The 21,381-nt window shown below is 38.2% G+C and overlaps 2 protein-coding genes across 4 annotated transcripts in view; both read right to left on the bottom strand.

Moving 5' to 3' along the window:
• Window positions 1–14,607, bottom strand: part of LOC148079467 (voltage-dependent N-type calcium channel subunit alpha-1B-like) — a 129,194-nt gene extending 114,587 nt beyond the window's left edge. The window contains exons 1-3 of one of the 3 annotated variants that reach the window (XM_087791038.1): window positions 13,932–14,607; window positions 11,828–11,933; window positions 7,194–7,333 (exon numbers count right to left, since the gene is read on the bottom strand). In XM_087791038.1, the coding sequence (XP_087647164.1) occupies window positions 7,194–7,333; window positions 11,828–11,933; window positions 13,932–14,215 (530 nt within the window). In that variant the 5' untranslated portion in view covers window positions 14,216–14,607. Of the gene's footprint in view, window positions 1–7,193; window positions 7,334–11,827; window positions 12,026–13,931 lie in introns of those variants that run through there. The other 2 variants (XM_087791039.1, XM_087791037.1) reach the window with 2 other exon arrangements.
• Window positions 14,608–18,635: 4,028 nt separating this feature from the next.
• On the bottom strand, window positions 18,636–20,248 carry LOC148079466 (uncharacterized). The gene is made up of 2 exons (XM_087791040.1): window positions 20,168–20,248; window positions 18,636–18,956 (listed from the first exon to the last, which is right to left on the bottom strand). Exons 1-2 carry the CDS (start codon window positions 20,226–20,228, stop codon window positions 18,676–18,678), a joined length of 342 nt encoding a protein of 113 aa, XP_087647166.1. The 5' UTR covers window positions 20,229–20,248; the 3' UTR covers window positions 18,636–18,675.
• Between the last annotated feature and the right edge of the window lie 1,133 nt (window positions 20,249–21,381).

The raw sequence follows: 21,381 nt of genomic DNA, 5'->3' as shown, positions 1-21,381 counted from the left end.
TTCCAAAGAGTTGTCAACAGCTGCGCCGCGTCGCAAACGGAGCAGATGATGCAAGACGCGTCTGGCCAAGAACCTGCCAGATACGCGCCATTATGCTAATGGTCCTGCGTCGTCACATGTGAGGCCACTTAGCTAGCAGCCATTTTAGTCAGACATTATGGTGAGGGAAGAGCTGCGGCGGCTGTGAGTCACCTTTTGCTTGCCGGGGCGTCCGTGAATATTCATGGGAGGCTAGAGTGCTTGTTGGCGTGATTCGCCATTTAGTCACTTTGTTAACTTGCTCGGTCTGATCATGGTTCGTCTGACATGCTTCGACTTCCGACACGCTTTGCTACTCGACGACGAGTCTCGCACGGAGGCTGGCGTCTCACGATTTGGAAGCGAACGCTGACACATCTCCGGTCGGGATGTGGACAAACCAGAAGACTCTTCATTTGAATTTAAACAAAGTCCCCTAAAAAATCCACAGAAAAAAAAAACTAGAAAAAAAATATTTTTTATTTCTCAATGTATTTAAAAGTTGGCAAACCTGCTTAAAGTTCAACTGATATGTTGATTTAAGTGTGTCTTAAATAGATGTTGGACTCTATTGTATCATCATTATGTGTCGGTTTATATAAAAAACTCTATTTTCGTTTAAATATTTACATTAGAAAATGATCTTAAGCCCCGCCCACTGAAAACACTATGTTTTTCTGTTGGTGAAATATTGTTTACCATAACCACGCCCACTCTGCTGTGATTGGTCAAGCATCTGGGTTTGTCGCCACGTGTCATCAATCCCGAAAATCTCCATCTCCATGGGGCTGGTTGTATAAACAAAGCGGGCGTGATTACAGCTGGGTGGAGGAAAGGTGAAGCCATTATTAAGTCATAATGGACTCTGCTCTCGTAACCTCTCGTTCGCCAAGATTTTCAGACAGGGGAGTAATATAGAGTCCCTTCCTGAAATATCTCATTGAGAATTCATGAATTCTGCAAGAAATAAATGATTTCGGATCACATTAAGAGTGTAAGCTCTTATTTTAGTTTTTCTTTCCTCTTTCTTAATTTTAATTTTTTTTATTGGTTGTTATTTCTTCCTTCAATGATTGGCATAATGGATCTACATATAAATATATAAGAAACCTAAACTTAAATGTAAAATAATTTTGATGCCATAGGTTTGTTTTTTTAACAATGTATTTGTCTCTGTGTCTATAATTCCAGTCATTAGTCAAATGTTATGGTGCCATTTTTTTTTGTATCCATGACAACATTGTCTTGTTCTGAAAGTGCATCAAATGTTCAAATTATTTTCAATAATTCAAATGTATATATATTATAACTAAAATAATGTCCTGATGTTCTAAAGATATGTGTATAATTACTGTTTATATTAGATGAAATCCTGTGTCAATCAAGTTGAATTTTCTGCTGATAAATCTAACCTCTGGTCCTAGTTTCCACGACTTCCTTTTGTGAAAAAAAAACACATCCCAATACCTGGCTCTTCAAGCATGACGCGCAGTAACCACCTCTCTGGCTTATTGGTGTTTGTTTTTTTTTTTGCTAGCATTGATTCGGCAAATGATTAATGACAGCGGCGTAAGTGCTCGTCTCATGATCGATTGTTTAGGGAATGATTAATTTTATAACCACTCATCGCTCCGACCAGGTCTGACCGAGCGTGAGTTGGCAGAGAAGGAGTCCGGATCCCACCTGCTGCTGCGAGCTGCCAGCAGAGCTGTGTGTAGTTGGTGTGTGTTCGTGTGTGTGTGTAGTGTTTGTGTGTGTGGTGTGTTTGTGTGTGTGGAGTGTTCTTATGGCTTCACAGAACACATCTACCTCTAAAGAGAAACCCTCACCTGCTTTGAGACGTCAACAGCCTGCAGCACAAGCAACGCACACACACACACACAAAAACACACACACACACAAAAACACACACACTTTTCAGGTCGATGACCACGTGTGTCAGTGTTACGGAGCTCGGCAGTGATTACTGAGAACCGGTCTTGTGCGAGGCATCATCAGTACCTGACCGAGTATAAGATAAACGTAAAACTTCAACAACACACTTTGGTTATTTTTGGTCGAAAATTTGATAAAGTTAAATGATGTTTGGTTTCTCTTTTCGCAGATGATACACTAGTGTATATTTATGTGGAAAAAAACACGTACCTGTAGAGACTGTATACAGAAAAGATAAGACATTTTAATGGAGATTATTCTTCCCTTCCCGCTGTTAGCAGATAAGCTTCAAAATGTTGACGCTAGTCACTTAGTAGCCATGCTAGCTACTGCAGGGCTAATAATGAGCTAATGAAGCTTCATGAAGCATCGTTCTCATTTTCAGACTGGCCCACTATATGGAACTCTTTTGTAGATAATCCCTTTTACTGCCCTACTCCCCCCCCCTAGCAGTTTCCATGACAACAAAGTAACAAGCGTTAACTAGCGCACATTTCCTAGCTTAGCTTACCCACTTATTTCTGTCCATTTAAATGGCATTTCCTTTTTGTATACAGTTTATACAAATGTGTTATTGTTTCTGGACGAAATAATTTCTCCTCTGGGGATTCAGTTCAGTTTATTTTAAAAAGGACAAAGTGCTTTAAGTTCCATTAAAAAGATTGCTGCACCAGATTTAGCACAATGCTACTTTCCATCTCTAGTCCTCAACAAAGATGCAGACGGTTTACATAATCAATAAAGTATCTATCCATCTATCAGACTCGGTTTTCTTCCACATATACGAGAATATCATCTGCGAAAACCCAACGTAAAGTAACATGTTTTAACCATCATGATAATTTCCAGACATTTCTGACTCAACAAAAAGCAAAGTTTTCTATCTTATCTTATATTCGTCAAAACGCAGACGCAGTAGTTCAAGTGATACTGGTTCATTTATACAATCCTTTTTCCTTTTAAAAGAATATTGAGACGTATCGCCACAGATCGACCTCACACCCAAAATTATCTTTCTGTTTAGAAGCATCACAAACATTTCTTGAATGTCTATAACGATGTCTCCAAACCATTCCAGCCCGTCTACACTTTCTTCTTCGCCTTTTCTTAATCACCGCCAGTTAGTAAGTAAGTAAGTAAGTCATTTTTATTTATATAGCGCTTTTCCAGACCAGGGTCACAAAGCGCTTAAACGATCAAAACAATATTCAATAAAGTATATACTTTAAAGGTCAAGATAAAACTGATAACACAACAGGAGTTCCAAAAAATCAAGGAAAAGCCTGAACAAATAGAAACGTCTTAAGATGTTTCTTAAAGGAGTCAGTAGATCCATCAAGCGCAAAGTGAGAGGAAGATCGTTCCAAAGCTTAGGAGCAACAGCCTGAAAAGATTTCTCTCCTCTGGTCCTGAACCGTGTGCGTGGAACCATAAGTAGATTCTGATCCACAGACCTCAGAGCCCGAGCTGGGGTGTAAGTCTGGATCAGATCAGTGATGTAAGAAGGAGTCTGACCATGAATAGATCTGAAAGTAAGAACCAGAATTTTAAAGTTGATCCTGAAAGAAACTGGAAGCCAGTGAAGAGTTTTAAGGATCGGAGAAATGTGAGTTCTTCTACTCAAGTAACTGATCTCAAACACTAATAGATAGATAGATAGATAAAAAAAAATCCTTCTCCCCTTGTATCTTCTGACATTCATGTACTTCTCATATCAGCAGCGTTCATGACAGGATCACAAGAGTCTCGCCCAATATGGCAGCCAAACGTTTGAAGGCGAGCTCACTCATCTGAACGCCAACACACCTGCGACACACCTGAACCGCGTGACCCGAGCATTAAACATTCACACCGTCCTTCATTCGAACCGCAGGGAGCGGAACCACCTCTCACCCCGGACACTTTCAAGTCCCCGCTGGTGTCGGACCGCCAACCGACCGGCGGGGCAGCGGATGAAAGACCGCCGCGACCTTGATGTCCGCGTTTAGACCGTTTTACGGTTGTGAGCTATTTTTAACGACTTTCTGTTTTTTGAGCTTTTTTAGTCATCGCGTGATACAGGATTGTTAGCAGGCGTGTTTTGTCTTCAGGGAAGGGAGAACATTTTAAATAAAGTTCAATTCAAACGAGTTTCGCTCCAACATGGTTTTGGAAAACAAATAAGTTGCCCTTCAAAATAAAATGTTATTATGAGTAAAACCTACAAACAAATCCAGAAACTACATGTGAGACAAAGCGAAGAGTGAGTTTAAAAGGCTCATGATTCATGATGAAGTGATCAATTGATGCCGAAAGTCATTCATTATCGCATGAAAAATAACATTAAGGCATAAAACAAGCAGGTTTTTCTTGTCCGGCCTCATTTTTTATTTTTTCTTTAAAGAAGATTGATTAAGCCTCTGGCAACTGGAGCCAGATTCATTCCTCCATTATCGGCCACTAACGTCTGATCAGGACAGATTAAAGGTCTGCCACTGCCGGCAGCAACGCCATTATTTAGAGCCTTTCATTAGGACTTCATGGCTGAAGCAACATAATTAGCCTAAAGACCGAGGGGCCCGACCCGCTCGGCAGCACAACACTGCTTCTGGTAAACACGGTAGAGCTCGAGACACTTCGTCCGCGAGGGCGATTCGAACGAGGCCGAGAAGAATGTGCTTTGATACGAGCCAGTGTTCCCTTGTGACCCCTTTGACTGTATTTTTGAAGTCAAAAATCATGAAGAAACTAACAAATGTATTCAGTATTTTATTTTATTTTTAATTAATATTCTCTAAATATGATTATAGGGTTTTTGTTTGAGGGCTTTTGCCATTTTTGGCCTCGGAAATATTTAAGTGACTCTTTATTAGAATGTCAGGCTTGCTTTCATAACTTGATTTAATACTTTAACTCGTTTATTTCAAGGCCCCTCGTATCAGCAAATTTGTCAATAACGTGGCCCCTGAGGATATTGAATTACTGATCTAGAGCAATAGACTCAATACTCGTTGACAATACAATTATAATTTGGCCCGCTCAATTTTCAGCAGGTTAGAAGAATGTATACTACTGGTCCCATAATGCACTGCAACAGCTGAAACTATTGTGACAAAAAAACAGTAGAGTTAAATGAAAGTCCTTTTAACTGACTAGTGTCAATAACTGTGCAAAAGTTACCATATAAATATCTTGCTAAAAAAACAAAAACACTAATTCAATAAGAAAGGAAGTTGTTTGTTGTTGTTTTTTTTTAAAAAAAGGGAGAAAATTTGGTAAAATTAAAAAAAAAGCTGGGGCCAAATTTGAATCTTATTTAAAGTTATCTCTTTAAGCAGTTTATAAATGGGGTCGACATCTTCATCAGCACAACATTAAGAAATGCATCACAGAGAGACCAGAACTATGTTTTAGGTATCCAGCTCTGTTGAGTTTTACTTTGTGGTATTTTAAATTTCACACCTCATCTTGTTTGATTAAAAATATATATATTTTCACTAAATCTGGTTAAAAATACATTTGAAGAGACCATGAAATCAGTTAGAATCAGCGAGAATGATAGTGCTGAACTAAACTATCTATGTAAATAAACAATAACAAAATGTACTTGTAAACACTCATCACAATATACACACAAAATATTTATATTAATCTTCAAAAGTGTATCAAATTACAGTAGGTAAGTTTGCAGCTCGACCCGTCACCCACAAATACACCTGAAGAAAAGCTATAAATAAGGAGTTTAAAGGGACATTTAAAACGAAATCCCTTAAAAAAAAGACTGAATATTTTAGCGTTTTAATCTTGTGCGATCAATATTTGATTTAAAAGTGATACGTTATATTTCCAGTCTTCTCCACGTGTCACCCGACTGAACAAATGTGCTTCTCCATGATGCGATTAATCAACGATTGATTGAGAGCGACTGATCATCTGCACCCCCGCCTCAACAGTTACACAGATGCACAATTACAACCAGCACAGAATCCACTAGTTGCTAGGCGACACAATCTAATCCTTGATTTTTATCCAGCTGCGTCAGCACGGGACGCGAGCAACGGAAGGCAGGAGAGACTTGACGAACATTTGCACAACGTCAGGTCTAATGTAAAGACTTCCTTGTTAATACAGGGCTTGATTCAACATCAATAATGACGTGATGTCTTGTGTGTCCACGCGGTAATGAGTCATCGGAGATTACGTAAAACACCAACTTCACTTTTTTTGAGTTCAGGAAACTCGCAGTAAATTAGTCATCACTTACTTTTCTGCCACTGGATCCACCTTTTCATCGCTGCTGCTTATCTTTCCTTTTCTTATGTTTCGAGGTTTTAAATGTAAGTTGACTTTGAGTATTTTTTTATTATTATTCACTTACAGTATATACATCAACGCAACGGTTTTAAACCCCAGAGATTTGTTTTCATGTTTAATATACAAAAACATTGATTTTTTACAAAATAAAACCACTTTCCCGCAGCTCCAGCTACTATTAAGCTTCAAAAACTTAAATATTTAAAGTATTCTTTCAAGTAAAAAGACTTAGTCATTTTGAAAAAAATGCTATTTGAAAATATTGAAAGATAAAAATAAGCCTGAAATCACTTGTTAACAGTAAAATATGGTTAAGAAAAACGTTTAGTTTATTCTAGAGACGTTTAGCGTTTTTAGAAACTTCGTAGGAAGAAGTACTTGAACTCCTGTGTTGTTCTCAGTATTATCTTGATCTTTAAAGTATGTACTTTTTTGAGTATTGTTTTGATTGTTTAAGCGCTTTGTGACCCTGGTCTCGAAAAGCGCTATATAAATAAATATTACTTACTTACTTACTTTTTGGTGATTTAGGCTCAATTTAAGTCATAATATCTCAAAATAAATTTAAAAAAGCATTTCAATCCAGATCATTGTTACCCCACATAAGATAATTTACCTAAAACATAACGGATAAAGTTGCTTGGATTTAAGTTTTTGTAGTTTACATTTGTACTTCTTTACGGACTAAAAGTCACTCAAGTCAGGAAAGATTCTGACGCTTGATAATGGCTGCTCGACAAAAGACTCAAATCTGACTCAGATAATCACCGACTCATTTATCTAACTCGCACCTGAACCCGATATCTCTGTCGGGCTGAACTCTCCTGTCGTCACACGTTAAACTCTTGACTTGATTCCACCAGACCCTCATTCTCTTGCACACTCGCACAAAAGAAACCACTCTGTCACTTATGCCCGCTGCCCCAGCTGACACCCGCAGGACTCACCCGGTCAGAACCACCACGAAGTCCATTACATTCCATCCGTTGCGGAGGTAGGAGCCTTTGTGAAAGGCGAAGCCCAGGGCGATGATCTTAATGGCGGCCTCGAAACAGAATATTCCAATAAAGTAGGGCTCTGTGTCGTCCTAAAGAAAGACAGAGAATCAGTGAGAGGATGAGATTTTTTTTTTTATGTGCAAAGACAGCAGTTAATGAAGCGGAACGTGAAAAACAGGACGGAAAGTAAAGACTCAAGTCCTTATGCACTCATTGGGCGAGCGGACTGCTGGTGTTTCGGTCATGATAGTTCACACGGTAACGAGGAGGCTTCAAACTCAATCATACAAGCAACAACAAAAAATGCTAGCCCTCAAAGTTGTGGTCCAAACAAAATGTATATTTACCAACCAGGAAGTAAGAGTTTGATTTTGATATTTCCACCAGGGTTGGGTTTATTCTCACAGTAATCTGTTCCTTTTTAGAGTTATATGCAAAAAATGTTTGTTCATTTTAATGTAGCGTCTGGAGCTCAATTGTTTTCATCTTCATTTTTGGTCCAAAAATACACTTAAAAACATCCAAATACCTCCATACTGCTCGTCTGTAACGTCCATTTTTTTATTACAGCCATGATGAGAGAAATTGTTCCGGAAAACTTGAATAAATCTGTATTTTAAGACCGTTTGTAGCAGAATAACAAGTGGTACAGACAGGAAGTACTCCGGGTAAATATTGCAGATACTTCCAGGGTGACACAGTCTACTGTCTACTAGTGATGTGCTGACGAAGCTTCATGAAACGGTGTCATGTTGTTCAGAGGTCAGTAGGTGGCACCATCAGTTTAAAAATGATGGGATGTTTCATTAGTTGTTCAAATCAAAGGAAAACAGTGCAGAGACCGCCATCTAGTGGACTCTGAAAATAATGACACTGCTTCATGAAGCTTCACCAGACCATCACTACCGTCTACACTGGAAGCGCTCGCGATATTTACCCAGAGTACTTCCTGTTTATATCGCTTGTTATTCTTTAAACTTTTTCAACAAAAATTATCTTAAAATTTAGACTTATTTAAGTTTTTCCGAAACAATTCTTGCGTCATAGGCTTCAATACAAGATGGACATTACAGACGTTCAAATATAAAAGTGTAAGACAACTGAGCTCCAGTCGCTACATTAAAATGAACAAAAAATGTTGTCTATAATGCTAGAAAGTTACCAGATTACTCTGAAAATAATCCAAACCCTTAGTCGACACGAGTGTGAGAAGAAAATGAAAGTTATTTCCGTTTTGTCCAAATAAATTACAGTTTTACTTGCATTGTTGACATAAATAATCTCATTTTAAACTTTATCTTTGAACATTAATCTACGTTGACTTTGAGACGAACATCCGGCGGGGCCACGTAAAATGACTCGGCGTCCCCTCGTACACGTTGACCTCAGTCTCCGGTTCTGTTGACGGCGGCACATCAACGGCGGGGTTTGATCCATTTCATTCGTGAAGTCAGAGAGTCTGAACATCCTTTGACGCCATTAAGATCCGTCAGGAGTCCTCGGGGCGAACGCGGGCCACGAGCCGTGGTAATCTCACGCCTACACTACAACCTCTCCCCCCCCTCTTCTTCCATCTCCCTTCCTCGCTCGCAGCATCCTACAACCTGACAGCCCCCCCGCCTCACCCACCCTCCCTACAGCCTGCGACATAAATAATCATGTTGAAGCAGAGAGTGACAAATCTGACGACTGGAAAAGAAAAGTGACCTTTTCCGCAGCATACTGTAAAATGTCTGATAATAGATACGCCGGCGAGAGTCGGCGGTGGCGGAATAATGACAGTTTGTTGTTGTTGAGGAGCAGAGGAGTCAGACTGAATCATTTATGCTTCTGAAACAGTGGAATCATTTCTGCTCCTCTGTTATACGACTGGACCCTGAGCTCCTGGCGGTCCGTTGATTTAGAGCCCGGGGCCCCACGACCCTTTCTTGCACCGCGGACGTGTTTAAGGTCCGCAGTATATTCACGGATCCATCTTCGGATTAAAAAAACGGATCGAAATAAATGATATGGAATTTGTGTTTCACTCATTTTTCACTAGTTTACAAGTTTATTTTTACAGTAAACTTGACAGAAACAAGAGTATTGACGTGACACAGACTAATTTACTCGAGAAAACACAATTTCTTTAAAAACAAAACACCTTTCAGACAGTAATAGTCGATAGAACAGTAATCTTTTTCTTTTTTTATCGCCGGGGGTTGAGAACTGTCAGTGCACGATATGGGAAATCTGCACGATCCATGGTTTCATGGCAAACCTATTCGAGAAACAAAATAAATTGTTCTGTATATTCATTCCCAGATAGTGTAGTGCACAACTAACATACTTTGTTTTTGTAAGAATTGGGTTGTTATTGATGTGAAAGTCCTAAGATACGATAGTTTTTATCAAATTTACTTAACCATATATAGTTTTATATACTATATATATATATATATTGTGTGAGGAAGGAATGTCGGAGTAGATGTCTTTGACCCCAACCTGGAGGTTTGTATTTGGTTGAAACATTTGAAGTATGATAAATGAAGGATTGTGAAAATCTAACGAAGATATAACAGCGAACTAACAGCGCGGTGCTTCAGATAAAATCCAAACAGACATGTAAACTCTGTGTTAATCTCTCTTTGTGTACAAGTAAAATATGAGACTGTAACCAGATGTGATTTCTACTCTTTGTTTAAGTAAAAAGCATTAAGTCACATTCCTAACCTGACACCATAAAAAACATGGCGAATCTAAACTGAACGTTAAGCACAGATTTGTCAGATGGCGGAGAAGGAACCAGTGGATTAGGAGTACGCATGAAGAGTAGAAGTGTGCGTGAGGAAATCCCCCGGCATGTAGATATGTGATCGTTTGTTACGCCTGCCTCCAGTCTCTACTCATAAATAAAAGCTCCTAATTAAACGGCAGCTTGTTACGTGGTCGTGCACGAGGAGGATCCGTCGAGCCCCTCGCGGAACATTAACAAGACTTTTGAAAACATATGTGCTTTGCCTTCGAGCTCATTGACATTCAGTTTGGACGGGAAGGAAAACTTCCAGAACCAGAGCAGTGCTGGAGCATGAATGCCACTTGACCTCCACGTGCAGCGGCAGCCTTTTTCTTTTTTTGGGGTCAACACGGAGCCCGAGAGGCTTTAGCGGGAGGAGGTCAAACGTCGTTTGGGGTGTGTAGGCGTCCAGAAGGAACGATGGAGCGACAGATTAAAGCTGCTCACTGGACAGAAGTTTGGAGGAGGAAAGAAAAACCGAGCACTCTCCTTTATTTATCTATGAATTTATTAGATTTTACTGGTTTTATTTTTTAGTCAGAATGTAATTTTGTTATAATTTTCTTTTGCAAATTTTTGAAAAACATGGGTATTTTATTTAATATCTACGGGGGTTAAAAACATAATCATACCTGCCAACAAATATAATTGGATGTGCCAATCCCAGCTACCTAGGAAGAGAGGCCGCTCCATCACAGGAGTATACACGACTACCATTGATCACTGAAAAGGCATTTCTAACCAGTTAAACCGATACATTTGTATTGCAACACAAATCTTAGATTTTAAAAAGGCAATGAGCCCAAATTCAATTAGCTTAAATAGTTTTGTATGCTAATGCTATTAGCTCTGGCTGACGACTGCATGGTTTAATCTAAACTGAGGCTGAAAAGAATGACTTTTTTTAATACAGTTTTACACATGCATCGCTCTGACCACGCCCCTTTGTTGTGCTTGGTCAATCTCTGAAAGAGTAAATACGAACCCTGACCTGGAGGTTAATTTATTCAAGTTTGTATTCGGTTGAAAAGTTTGGAGTAAGATCACTAACGTCTTGTGAAACTGCAATGAAGATATAACAGCGAACTAACAGCTCAGTGCTTTGAATGGTTTCAGACAGACATGTAAACTCTGTGTTATTTTTATACAAGTAAATTGTGAGACTTTAAACCAGATCTGATTTCTACCCTTTGTATAAATAAAAGCGTTAAGTCACATCCCTAACCTGACACCATAAAAACATGTGGCTTTGTTGTGATTGGTCAATTGTGAAAAGATACACATAATACAGTGTGACTCTATAATTCAGATCGACACCTAAATCTCATTTAATTGCTGAACTGACACAGCTTTTCTTTTATTTAACTCAAATGTGAATTAATTTAAATTTTTAGATACATACTAATCACCAAAAAAACGTTTTGCATTTTATAGGCTTTTTAAAGTTAGTTTTGAACCCAAATAAAACACACTCTGGCCAATAAATCAAATGTACACACCTGGACTACAATCTTCTCTCAGGAGTACAGAGATAGACACTGACTGCTTTTCAAAAATCGGCCCCTTGTCAACGTCCAAAAAAAAAAAACATACGCTCCCCCACTTTCGGTGCTTCTAACACATTAGCCTACGGCATGAAATGAACCCCTGTTGCTTAAAAAACCCACACACATGGAGGTTGCCGTGACAACCTAATCGTGATCAGCGCCATTCACTCCTGAGGCTCGGTCACTCAGGTATGCTCGGTCACACAGAGGATTTAAAAAAAAAAAAAGGTTATTTTCGTTGAAGTCGCTTCAAAACTCACCAGTCGCTCCGACATGGGCGTCTTGTCGCTGGCGGGAAGATGTTGCTCGAGGGCCAGGACGATGCAGTTGGCGATGATGGTGGCCAGGATCATGTACTCGAATGGAGTGGAGGGAAGTCAAGGAAAGTCATTTGCACAAAAACATGAAGACAATTACAGTGAAATATGAACGACAGACCAAAAAAAGACAAAAGCACGGTTTCAAAAACATCCACTTCCTGCCCACTAAAGCAGAAACGCTTCATCTTCCTATGGTTGACGGACTCTTGGGGGAAGATGTCTCAATGCACTCGTGATCTTTTCAGATGGTTGACCATTTCCTTTGGTTTTCAATGCTCGCTCTGCTCAGCGGGTCATTGCTCGCGGGTCGGGCCCTATTGACCGAGGTATACCAGGCTAATAGACACTAGAGAATATAATGGAACGCGACAACTGGAACGTGAATATTGAAATCCAGTTTCCTGTAGAATCTGAGTTTGATCCATTTGAACCTGGAAGTCTTCTGTACATTGAACCGGTTGACCTCACGATGATATCGTCTACTAGCATCGGATACAAGCTCGTTTAAACACCAACCATAACTTCCAACATAAGTTTATGTTTCTATACTTTTTATATGATAATCATTACAAAGACAATTGTTATTTAAATAAAGTTAAACGTCTATTAGTTCTCTCTCCACCCCACAGTTACTTGTCTCCCTCTCAGCTAGTGACAGCCGCTCACGCCGAGTCAGGTTGTGCTCCAGGTTTCTGCCGGTTCAAAATAAGGTTTCGTCGCCACCATCAGTGATATTATTATATTATTATAAAGGGTTATTTAAAGGGTTATTTAAACTGTTGAGCGCTTTTAGACAGGTTTGACACTAAATAAATAAAACTGAATCACTCCAACTCTTACAGGAGCCAAGGTCAGAAGCAGGCAAGTTCCCCACACAATTTCTTACGTTCCATTTGCTATTTAAGGTAGTACGTTTTTTATGCGTTAGGTGGAAAACTACTTCCAACACACATTTTCAGATATCAATGATGTATTTCCTGCTTAGATAAACAAAACTAACATTTCTAATACACTATTACAGATTTTTTTTTTTTGAAGATAGATAATGTGTTTACAAGCATCACTATCATGTTCTAGTTTGTAAAGATAAATTCAAATACATCACCAAAGGTCACTATAAATATATATTTTAACATATAAATAAATAAGACCCTAACATTTGGAATTAAATCAGTGCCATCAGAATATTGAACGGTTATATCTTGTTGTTTATTTTCATTGTTAAGTTGTTGTTTTTTTAGGGTTTTTTGTTTGTTTGTTTAATTTTTTATTTAATTCAATAATCATGTAGATTGAAAGGTTGCATTTTTTGATACATTCATGTAAGAAAAGCGAATGTTGTTACTATTTATATAATAATTTATAAAGGCTAAGAATTAAAAAAAAAAAAAAAAGCTTTTCGACAATTTATTTTGGGAACTAGAACAAAAAACTAGATATAAACATAAATCCATTCAGCAAACAATCAACCTTTCAAAATAGAAAATATGCAATAGAATTATTCGAAAAAATAAAAGCTTAAAAAACTACATTTCTACAGATAAATCAAAAGTTTCAACACTTGAAATGTTAAATTCCTGATGACACTGATCTACTTCCATCTCAACCATATCAAACCATTAACTTTAACAACCGATACAATGTAACTCAGACTCTAGTTCCAGTTTAACTCAAATGTTCTGATCATCTAACCTCGTTTTTTTTTTTTTTTTAGTTATTATTTTCGTGGGAGCGTCAGATCGACACACAGCACCCCCAGATTTTCTCTGGGATGAGCAGCGCGGCGTGGGCAGCAGCGTTCAGCACCCTGGAGAGGGCGCAGAAGACGAGGAGGCGGATCCGCGCGGACCAGAACCGTGGGGCGAAGACAGAGGGCAAAGTGTAAAGAGGAGGAGGAAGAAGAGGAGGAGGAGGAGAAAGAGGAGGTGGTCATTGTGTGCGACAGGTGCGCGGATAAAGAAGGTGATTTTTTTTTTTTTTTTACAGCCTGGACAAACACCCGCGGGTGTTGCCTAGTCACCGGGCAAACACCCGTCAAGGATATGGCCACTCCGTGATCCTCTTGGCGTACTTCCTGATCACGTTGTCCTCGCGGAAGATGAACAGGGAGCGGTTGACGGTGAAGCAGTTCTGCTTGACCGGGTTGGGGTTGTATATGGCCATGGTCCGGGCGCGCTGGGCCATCGACTGCTTGTACATCCTCTGGCCGCCCGGGGCTCCTCCGGCGCCGCCGCCGCCCCGGGGGCCCCCTCTCCCGGCGGCCGGTCCTCCTCCTCCTCTCCCTCCTCCTCCATAGCGGCTGGGAAGGTCTTCGGAGAAGCGAGCCATCCTGGGAAAAACGCGCAGAAGCGAAAGGGCAAATCCAAAGTGGGGTGTCAGTGGAGACGGAGCGCAGACGCATCACAGCCCGAACTCTTCATCCGAGGCGCGGGAGAAAAGAGCCGAAGGTTCGGCCCAGACTCGGACAAGTTTGCGCGGATAGATCCATCCGCCGGAGAACATCTTCAGATCAGGGAGGAAGAAGAAGAAGAAAAAAAACATCCAGCTCCTGCTGTGCGTGTGCGCGTGTGATGTTCTCTGCTGGAGGCTGAAGCTTCAACACACGCTCCTCGCTGGGAAATAAAAGGGGAAGGTGGGACACGTGACGAGGACGAGGACCAATCGGAGGCCGGAGCGCACACTCGCACACACCTGCTGCTCAGAAACTCTGGGAAATAAACAGAATGGCTGTGATCGACGGAGGGTTTTTATTTTTGGGCGTTTTGATCGATTTCGACGTAACAAATGTCACTATTTTTACATTGTAATTTACTTTATTTTTACTATTAGGATTCAAATAACGTTTGTTGGCAGTAATTTAAACAAGATTGGATAAAATAAGTCGCTCAAAAACTAAAGGTGGTAATTCGACGATATTTTATATTGCACACGAGGTAAAATAATATATATTTTATTGAGTTGTGTTATGATTGTTTAAGCGCTTTGTGACCCTGGTCTGGAAAAGCACTCTATAAATATAAATTACTTACTTACAATTAAAGATGAATAAAATTGAAATAATTGTCTCACTACATTGATGTCAAGTGAAACATTAAAGTTAAAGTAATGTGTTAATTTAAGTGTGTCTTAAATAGATGTTGGACTCTATTGTATCATCAGTGTGTGTCTGTTTGTACAAAACTCTCTTTTCATTGAAATATTTACATTTAAGCCCCGTTTATCTGTTTAAGCCCCGCCCACTGTTTTTCTTAAGCTAAAATCTTGTTTACCATAGCCACGCCTACTCTGATAGGATTGGTCAAGCATTGAGGTTTGTCACGCAGAATCATCAATCCCCGAAGTCTCCATCTCCGGGGGACTCATTGTATAAGGAAAAACCGAGGCTTGATTACAGCTGGCTGGAGACTAATGGAGATTGTTTTGTCATAATGGACTCCGCTCTCGTAACCTCTCGTTCGCCCAGATTTTAGAGCAACTTTTTAAAATAATAATAATTCCAAACCAGGAGAAGAAAGACTTCAACGTTTGAAACATGCGAGTCAGGGGAGTTGGAGTTTCACATTAGCTGCCATGTTAGGTTGTAAATTGAAAAGTTTTACATTGAACACAAAATAAGTAAACAATTTAACAGTAGACATTTAAATCAACTAAAGGCTTTTTTGTGTTTTTAATGTTTCAAAATCGATGAAAGCATCTTGTGAGTGGATCAGACGTGCTTCATGTTAGCTAGTGCAGCGGCCGAGTTGGGAAAGTTTTTCTTTCTACATGAACGAGTTCTAAGTTCAGTTCACAAATTTTAAAATACTCTAGTTTCTATTCAGTTCAGAATTAAAAATATCTCCGCTCCAAAACTAGCTCATAGTTCTTTTTTTGCTCCAAACGATTTCCAATAATAATTGCCACAGCCCATATATAACCACAGACAGCAATTATTTCATCGGTTTCACAATAAAACACGTGTCAGATTCCGTCGTCATATCATAATTTAGAAAATATATATATATATATATATATATATATATATATATATATATATATATATAATGGTCTGACATCTGCTTTGAAAATCTAAAGAACGAAGTTTACCATCGAGGCAGCATTTTTGTCTATCAAGTCCACAGTAGCGGTGATGCGTTCATGGTCATGACGAAGATTTTATTTTGGAAAGTCAGCGACTAAAGTCGACTAAATTCTTTTTCCCCCCCAATTCTCATCGACCTTGTCATAAAAGTAGTTTCAATTATTGTAGAATCCTTGTTGCTTTGTCGAGTCCGTCCACTTCATACTGCTGTAGCTTCACCGTGGATGCTTTTTGTTTGATGACGAAGCCGGATTTAGGGTTCTTTAAAAATCATAAAAACCTGTTTACAGTTTGTTTTTCTCTGTAAGGCTCTGTTGAAATCTGGCAACTCAAGATGAACTGAAAGAGTGAGTCGTCCACAGACACCAGAATAGTGTTCACAACAACCAAAAATCACCCAAAATATGAACTAGTTCCCGAACCATCGTTCAATTAGCATGTTCAGTCACAAGACTGATGGTCAGAACATGTTTCAGTTTCTGGAACCAGCTCGTTTAAAACACTCTGTGTTCTCGTGCTGATGGGTTGAGTCGACCACAGTGACATGTGTTGTAGTGAGGATGGATGACGAGAACATTAGGGTTGAGTAAATGACCTGATCAATCCCAAAATGGAGTGCGTCTTAAAAGAAGAAATACACGTCATGCATCCGGAAAAGATGGAAGGATAACTTTAATTCTTGTTCATGAATGTGTGCATGTTTTATTGATGTTATATAAAGCACTTACAACTAAAACTACAAAATAATCTTGATTTTTGTAAGATCATCTCCAACACTGATTTAAATCAATCTGTATTTATTAATCAACACGATCTTGTTCTCCGGGTCACGTAGCTTGAGGTTCTACTGTTGTTCAGAAAGATCCGTGACATAAATAAACCCAAACAGAAGTGTAGATGTTCCCCAGCTGGAGGAAAGACTGGGTCAAAGGGTCGTGTGTGTTTTGTGTATGTTTTGTGTGTGTTTGTGTGTGTGTGTGTGTGTGTGTGTGTGTGTGTGTTGGTAGTCACTTCTCAGTGGAATAGGTAAGAAAGAGTGTGAGGCAAACATTTCTATCTGGAATGATCGCACACACAGATCCAGTCATGCACAGTCACACCTGCTGCCTCATTAACACTGATGTGCACGTGTTCTTCCTCTCGTCGTCATCACTGAGGTTTTGATACAGTGACGGAAGAAACTTGGTTTTCATTGGAAGATAAATTAATACTGTTGTTGTCGTGTCTGCACCACTTTAATTGTTGTTGTCTGTATCATGAATATTGTTTATCATTTTTATCCGCATTTAATTCTTGAATATTATTGTTGTTATTGTCAATTTTGTTGTTGTTGTGTGTATCATAATTATTGTTGTTGTCAGATGTTCATTTTTGTCGTTGTCTGTATCATGTTTATTGTTGTTGTGTGTATCATAAATATTGTTGTTGTCTGATTGTATTTTTTGCCTTAGTCAGTATCATATTTGTTGTTGTTGTGTGTATCATAATTATTGTTGTTGTCGGATGTTCATTTTTGTCATTGTCTGCATCATGTTTATTGTTGTTGTGTGTATGATAATTATTGTAAAATATGTCTGTATCATAATTATCGTTGTTGTGTGTATCATAAATATTGTTGTTGTCGGATTGTAATTTTTGCCGTAGTCAGTATCATATTTGTTGTTGTTGTGTGTATCATAATTATTGTCGTTGTGTGTATCATAATTATCGTTGTTGTGTGTATCATAATTATTGTTGTTGTTGGACGTTCATTTTTGTCGTTGTGTGTATCATAATTATTGTTGTTGTTGGACGTTCATTTTTGTCGTTGTGTGTATCATAATTATTGTTGTTGTTGGACGTTCATTTTTGTCGTTGTGTGTATCATAATTATCGTTGTTGTGTGTAACATATTATTGTTGTTGTCGGATTGTCATTTTCGTCGTTGTCTGTATCATAATTATTGTTTTTTTTGTGTGCATCATAATTATTGTTGTTTTGTGCGTCATAAATATTGTTGTTGTGTGTATCATTATTATTGTAAACATTATATGTTTCATAAGTGTTGTTGTGTGTATTGTTTTAGTTCTGTCTATCATAATAATAGTTGTTGTGTGTATCATAAATATTGTTGTGGTGGTGGTGTGTATCATTATTCCTTTTTTTTCTGCACATGACAATAGTCAGTGGTGTGTGACACTAGACTAGACTTCAGTAGCTGATGTGCAGCCTTGACTCTTGGACTCCTGCTTGAAAAAGATGTTGAATTCAGAAGCTTGTTGTTCCTCAAGTGAAGGAGAACAGAACAAGACCAGAGGCAGCCATTTTGATTTCAAATTCCCGTTTCAGTTAAACTCACTATTGTTACACTCAAGGATTAAACTCGTCTTAAAATCACATACAAGTGATTCATGTCTTGTTCGTGGACACATCTGCTCTCCTGTCACGGTGACACGCGCCAGGACGTGGCGGAAGAGACATCTAGCGGTTATCAACGTGTACTGCAAGTAAATCAAACTTAAATAATAATAATTAATAAAACGTTGTTATTCACTTTTAAAATATTGTTATTATTATTGTATATTCATGAATGGATTTCTAGCTAGTTTGACTAGTTCATTTATTCAATATTGAAATGAAAGAACATAACTAAGAATCGAGTGCTCAGATGATTAAAAAAACATCAAAACAAAAGTAATAAACATGATGACGTCATAAGGTGTGTTTCTCACCTGGACCTCCACGGAACACGGTTCTGGTCTTCATGTTCCCAGACAAGCTGACTCAGTCCGTCGCTGCTCTTCTGAGTGACAGCTGGTTTCCATGGTGACGCATCTGTCTGAGCGGCCTCTTCATCTTCATCCTCCTCTTCCTCTTCCTCCTCCTTCACTCGCTTCTCTCTCGAACCTCCGGGTCGTGACTTCCTGCCGGGTCGAGCCGCCCAGACGTCCTGATACTCGGCGCCCAGAGTGAGCATCCGCCAGGAGCTGAAGGTGGCGGATCTCACGGCTGAAAACAAACATGGACGTCAACAGGTGCTGCTTGATTGACCGGAAGTCCCGCCCCCTCCATGAACTCTACTCAGGTGGGTTTTGACCAATCGTTGCTGAGTTAATTGTGTCTAAAAGGATCGTTACTTTTAGAAGATTGAATCGTTGAATTTAAGATTTAAAACGTTTAAACTTTATTTTATTTTTTTTAATTAAAGCTTGTTGTTTTTCAATAACTTAATAAATGTATATACAGTATTTCTTGCAGAATTGAGTTCGATCATTTGTATATTGAAATGTTAAATTAAATTAAATAATAATATTGAAAAAAAATACATACTTAGTTTTTCAGAGTTTGATAATCTAGAACAAATAACTCAAACATAATATTAAATATTGTTTTTATTATAATTATTAAATTTTAAGTAAATAAGTAAGTCATTTTTATTTGTATAGCGCTTTTCCAGACCAGGGTCACAAAGCGCTTAAACAATCAAAACAATACTCAATATATACAGTAAATAAATAAATAATAAATTATGTTGCGTTTTATAAGCATATAATTATATTTCTTAGTAATTGTATTCAATAATTCGTGTATTGAAAGGAAGTTAGAAAATAAATGAATTGGATTAATTCAATTTTAATATGTTTAATACATAGAGTTTGATATTCTGGTTCCAATTATTAAAAATAAAAATTCCAAAAGCAACAAACAATCTTTTTTTTAATTTGTAGCCTTTTAAAATCATGTAAAAATGTTGGTCTAATGATGACAATATGTTGTCACATGATTGTCTACGCGTCACATGATTGGCTGAAAGTTCGATCAAGTAGCTCGGTAATCTTTTGGGTTTGTCTGGTGACTCTATTATACCAACATTTTATATTGAATTTAAAAGGCTTTGGTGTAAAAATAAAAAAAAAAAGGAATTCAGAAAATGTATTTTTGAGTATTGAACTAAAATATAAAGAAATTCTTCATTTTAAAGATATTTAAAAATACTTCAACTATAATTCAGTTTAATAAAAAAAAATCCACCTTTCGGTATAAAAAAATATTGAATTAAACAATTTAAAAAAATCTGTAAAAACAAAACAATATTAACATTTTTCCAAAAATTCAAAATTTCAACATTTGGAATGTTAAATTCAATCCTTTAATATTCCGATGACACTGATATACTTCCGTACTCGGAACAGACGAAATGAACGAAAGAATAAACTCACCATAGACGACAGAGGAGCGTCTCTCTTCCCACCTGGAGCTGTGCGACACTCTTCTCTTCATCGCTGATACTTCTGGCTGGAATAATAAAATAGATCGAACACTGGTCAGTGTCTGACGCTCGAGCTCCTTCCACATCGGAATGCGGGAAGTCAACGTCCCTTCCCTAACAAGCTTCTTTTTTTGGTGTTTTGTTTTCAGGGAGGAAGCCATCAGTGAACAGGAAGTCTTCTCTCATCAGTTCTTTCACTTCTTTCTCCTCTCACGACAAAATATTTGAGGCGGCACAACAAACACATCCTGCCATGAGCTGGAAATTAAGGAATAGTGAAAGTGCTGATGAAGCTTCATGAAGCATCGTCCTTATTTTCAGAGCCCACTAGATGGCGCTCTTTGATGTAAAATGTTTGAGCGGCTACATTGAATGAAAAGTCACGTTAGTTTTTGAGGCAAGAGCGCCACCTCCTGGGCTCTGAAAATAAGAACAAGCCCATCACTACTTGTTAAGTAAATGATTGTGAAATTAAGATTAAAATTATTTATTTTTTCATTTTTATGTAATACTTTTAATTGATTACATTTACAAAAAAAGTAAGTAATATTTATAGAGCGTTTTTCCAGAACAGGGTCACAAAGTGCTTAAAAAATCTAAACAATACTCAATAAAATATATACTTAAAAGGTCAAGATAACACAAAGACCAACACAGGAGTCTCAGAAAATCAAGGAAAAGCTGCTTAGTCTTTCTATTATAATCTAAATTATATTTTTTATTTCACTTCCCAAAAGTATGTTACCAATGTAAAATTTAGTTAACTCTTTTTATTTTAATTATGACACAGCTTTTTACTTTAAAGCTGCTTGTATTTCTACATTATTTATATTAGAAAAATCCTCCATTATATTCTGATAGATGATGTTTATCCTCGTGGTTCTTGTCCCATATATTTACTACTTGTATAGACAACCTTTAAAAAAAAATGTCATCATACTTTTAGTAGTGTTTTAGTAGTTGTCTCTGCCATGACCTTTTGACCGGTCAACACATCTCCCGTTCAACCTTTCAAGGTGTCATTGGAATTTAGAACTTTGAATCACCTGCAAGTATTGATGGTTTGATGAAGCTTCACGAAGCATCATTTTCAGAGTCAATTAAATGTCACTCACTGCCAACTTTGAGCAACTATTATAGAGAAAATTCACTATCATTTTGAGC

The sequence above is a fragment of the Callionymus lyra genome, chromosome 5 (assembly GCF_982586985.1).
Source record: "Callionymus lyra chromosome 5, fCalLyr1.hap1.1, whole genome shotgun sequence".
NCBI classification, from domain to species: Eukaryota; Metazoa; Chordata; class Actinopteri; order Syngnathiformes; family Callionymidae; genus Callionymus; species Callionymus lyra.
The sequence above is the reverse complement of the archived record's forward strand: the minus strand, read 5'-3'. Positions and strand labels throughout refer to the sequence as shown.